Source organism: Triticum urartu, chromosome 5 (assembly GCF_003073215.2).
Source record: "Triticum urartu cultivar G1812 chromosome 5, Tu2.1, whole genome shotgun sequence".
In the NCBI taxonomy this organism is placed as follows: Eukaryota; Viridiplantae; Streptophyta; class Magnoliopsida; order Poales; family Poaceae; genus Triticum; species Triticum urartu.
This window is the reverse complement of record NC_053026.1, coordinates 556,903,586-556,907,698: the sequence shown is the minus strand read 5'-3', so window position 1 is coordinate 556,907,698 and position 4,113 is coordinate 556,903,586. Positions and strand designations below refer to the sequence as shown.

Here is a 4,113-nt window from a genome sequence, read left to right as displayed (position 1 = left end):
AATGTTCATACTTTTAATTCAGCATTCACAGAGAGGCTTGTCTAAATAAAATGATGGGACCGAAACGCGAGGTCAAGCGCCAACTGGAATAACTCGAGTGCTCAGGAGGTCGAACGCCAGATCAAATCATGGCCTCGGTTTTCCAAATTCAAAACAAATCTAAATAAGAGCATGTATATACATTAGTCATCTATTAACTCCTATCTATGAATCTATCTATCAAAGAGACACCGTATACCACACTAGATATCATCATGGTTGGCATATCCTATGCGAACAAAAACTAGGATGCCTCGAAAGTTCCAGAAATCAAACCACAATACTAATTTCGAGCAAGCAGCAGCTAGCACATACCCACTTGCATAATTGAGAAAGAAAGGAATCTAGGTACGTGATCTCCACAACCAAACATCAGACAACTTCAAGGAGACCGTGTCCTCCCCTAACCTATACTATAAATAGGATAGACATAAGCCCTTGGTTTCTCACACCTCCCATAGCTCAGGCACCAAGAGTATCTACCTAGCTAGGCAACGATGGGGCACACAAAGGCAGCAGTGCTAGTGGTGGTGCTCGCCGTCGCCGTGCTTGGGCTTGCCACCGATGGCCAGGCGCAGCTGCAGAACGGGTACTACACGGGCAAGTGCCGCGGCAACGACGTGGAGGCGGTGGTCCGGGGTATCGTCAAGGCCCGATTCGCCCAGGACAGCGCCATCGTCGCCCACTTCCTACGCTTGCTGTTCCACGAGTGCGGCGTCAATGTATGCGTATATTATGACTTTATGAGCTTTTGCTAGCTAGAGCATGATATAGTATATACTAATGTGCCGTTTGATTCATACGTGCGCACCACTAATTCTTCTATTGCACATCCACAGATAGATAGACTAACTAATCTGTTCTTTTTTGGAAACTGAAAGCTAATTTGTTTGACTATACGTGCGTAGGGCTGCGACGGCGGGCTGCTGATCGACGGCCCCGGAACAGAGAAGACGGCAAAGCCGAACCTGAGCGTGAAGGGCTACGACCTCATCGCCACCATCAAAATGGAACTTGAGAAGCGGTGCCCTGGCGTCGTATCCTGCTCCGACATTGAGATCCTCGCAACCAGGGACGCGGTGAATGCGTCCACGGGACAAGGATACGCGGTGCGCACCGGGCGCAGGGACCGCCGGCGGTCCATAGCCACCGACGTGAAACTTCCGGGGCCAGATTTCACGGTTCCGCAGGCAGCCGCTTTCTTCGGCACGCTCGGCCTCAGCTCGGACGACATGGTCGTTCTCCTGGGCGCGCACACGGTTGGCGTCGCGCACTGCAGCATGATCAAGAAGAGCCGTCTTTACAGCTACGGCGGCAAGGCCGGTGCAACGGACCCGAGCATGGACCCGGAGCTAGCGTCCATATACAAGACATACGTGTGCCCCAACACGGCATCCTCCGACAACAACATCGTGTTCCTGGACGACCGGTCCAGCGCGTCCAAGCTGGACAACAGCTTCTACAAGATGCTGCAGCGTCGCCGCGGCGCGCTCATGGTCGACCAGAACCTCTACAACGACGGCTCCACGCGCTGGATGGTCGACAGGCTCGCCAACACTGACCACTTCCGCTGGCTCTTCCCGCAGGCGCTCGCCAAGCTGGGGGAGGTCAACGTGCTTACCGGCACACAGGGAGAGGTCCGCAGGGTCTGCAGCAGGTTCAACTGATGAGATCATCATCGTTTTCTGCGGAGACATCAATTAATGGTGTGCCTGTTGTGTTTATTTCCGGTCGGATTGGTGGTAATTTTTTCTCCCTTTTTTGGTTTTGGTCGGATTCATCTCGATGTACTCTGTTCTGACCGAACGTTCGATTCATTTAATTTGAGTTCCATTGAATAATTTCTAATAACATGAACGATTGAGATCAAAAGCAACATAATTGATATTATGCATATATACTCCCTCCATTACCGAAATATATATCGCTGGAGAAGTTGGTTGCTTCAACGACATATATTTTGGTACAGCGGAAGTACATTTTAGTCGCATAGTACATTATGTTTCTGCTTCACGAATATGATATTTTTTGGACATTTCTAATAATAACAAGATTTATTCCTATTTTGGCATTTTCGATTTCAGGGATTTTAGCCCCGGTTAGTGAAGGACCGGAGAAGCTTTCTGGTTATGAATCGGGTATAGAACCCATGGGAGGGGCTTGGGTACAATTCCAAATACGCTATTATATGTTTGTGCTCGTTTTTGTTGTTTTTGATTGGGAAACCGTCTTTCTATACCCTTGGGCAATGAATTTCGACGTACTGGGTGTATCCGTTTTTATAGAAGCTTTGGTTCTCGTGCTTATCTAGTTGTTGGTTTAGTTTATGCACGGTGAAAAGGAGCCTTGGAATGGTCTTAACTGAATATTTAGACCAAAAAAAGAAGGAACAGGTTCTATCAAGACAGTTGAATTGAATTAAAGGGCTTGCTTTGACCCATAGGAGTAGGTAACCCGTTCGCTATCCTTGTTTCTATTTCTGTTGCATTCTATCTCATCGTGTCACATTCTGTTCTACGATTCCACTTCGACAAAAGGAAAGAGCATACCTAAGTTCAATAGCTTTACGTCCACTATCCCGATCATGATTTTCCTACCCTCGGGCGGAAAGTAAAGGCCCTTCCCGCTTTTGAAGCCTGTGGGCGAGGAGGGATTCGAACCCCCGACACCGTGGTTCGTAGCCACGTGCTCTAATCCTCTGAGCTACAGGCCCAGTTGTCTCCACTGGATCTCTTCCTGGGGGTACCCCTTCATTTCAGATTAAGAAGATGGGAAAGCGCCTTTCTCTCTATAAGAACAGTGTGTTCCGAGGTGTGAAGTGGGAGAGAGGGGATGTGATGATTGATGTTTTGAATAAGACGACCTTTGCATAACAGACTTATCTAGTTGGTAATCATGGTGCTTCTGACATCAGTCATTTATGACTGTTCATCTGCATCTACCGCATGACTGGTGATTGTGGTGTTGCAAGAGACCCGTTACTCTGTTTCACGTTTGCAGAAAAATTCTTTGGTCTCTCGAGAGCAGCCCCTTAGTGGAAACACAGCGCGCGGTCGCACAAGCTTCCTTCCGGTCGTGATAATTCTGATGTGTAGCAACATAGCAGCGGTTATTACATATCATAATTGGCGAGGGAATTCTCAATGCAAATAGACATATATAAGATGATCATACAAAACCATTCAGTTTTGTTGGTACATAGGAACAATATCACGGAGGACGGTTCTTTGGTGCTCGAGCTCATCTGCTCCTATGGATGGACATTAATTTTTTTTAAATAGCAAACAAAATAAAAAGAAGTTAATTTTTTGGCATGAAGAAGTTGTATATGTGCTGCAAAATGTCATGACGATATGAAATGGGGAGAGCTCTGAAAATTTTGAAGCTTTGAGAAATGTTCAAAATTTTGATTTTGGAGCACTGATTTTTTGTCCCGAGCCTCACCTATGTCATATGGTCATGAAACTTTGCACACAAGGAGAATTTGTTCATGTTTCATGTAAAAAAGGTTTCATATTTTTATTTTACTGTTCATCAATGAGCAGATGAGCTCATGATTAGCAGCAGATTTCCGCAATATCATGTGATTTCATTTAGATTCTTTCCCTATGAGCACACATTTATAGATGCAATGGCTGGCAAGTTTTAACCACAAACCTGTCTACTCTTTTTAGATCATACGCGTATGCTTCAATATAAACTAATCCCATCAAACGATTTCTTTCATTTGGGAAACACAATTTTGAACTACACGCCAATGATGAATGGACACCTTGCAATGTTTATATATGACTGGTGTTAAAATAGTTCACGCCGTCTAGTAATGTATATACATGTTCTTGCTTAGATTTGTATTGAATTTGGAATCAGAGGCCATGAATTGATCTGGCGTTGACTTCCTGGAGCATTCGAGTTATTCTGGTTGGTGCTTGATCTCGCGTTTTGGTCTGCTGAAAGAAAAGTACAAATATTACAGTTTTTCTTTACCAATTTACCTTCACCAAGTAAGTACGGTATTTTCTCTTCAAGATCCACATCGCCTCCATCTTCAATCTAGTTTTTCAATAGTACTTT

At 45.3% G+C, this 4,113-nt stretch overlaps 1 protein-coding gene and 1 non-coding gene across 2 annotated transcripts; one reads left to right on the top strand and one right to left on the bottom strand.

Annotated features, from left to right (window-relative positions):
• Window positions 1-504: 504 nt before the first annotated feature.
• On the top strand, window positions 505-1,911 carry LOC125505999 (peroxidase 57-like). The gene is made up of 2 exons (XM_048670884.1): window positions 505-761; window positions 948-1,911. Exons 1-2 carry the CDS (start codon window positions 537-539, stop codon window positions 1,704-1,706), a joined length of 984 nt encoding a protein of 327 aa, XP_048526841.1. The 5' UTR covers window positions 505-536; the 3' UTR covers window positions 1,707-1,911.
• Window positions 1,912-2,678: 767 nt separating this feature from the next.
• Window positions 2,679-2,752, bottom strand: TRNAR-ACG. Its single transcript has one exon. It is a non-coding gene; the product is annotated as a tRNA-Arg (tRNA).
• Window positions 2,753-4,113: the final 1,361 nt, after the last annotated feature.

Bases quoted from the DNA above. Each gene is read 5' to 3' on its own strand.
- LOC125505999 (XM_048670884.1), top strand. From the start codon at position 537: ATGGGGCACACAAAGGCAGCAGTGCTAGTGGTGGTGCTCGCCGTCGCC. The intron at 762-947 runs GTATGCGTATAT...ATACGTGCGTAG, and splicing joins TCCACGAGTGCGGCGTCAAT to GGCTGCGACGGCGGGCTGCT.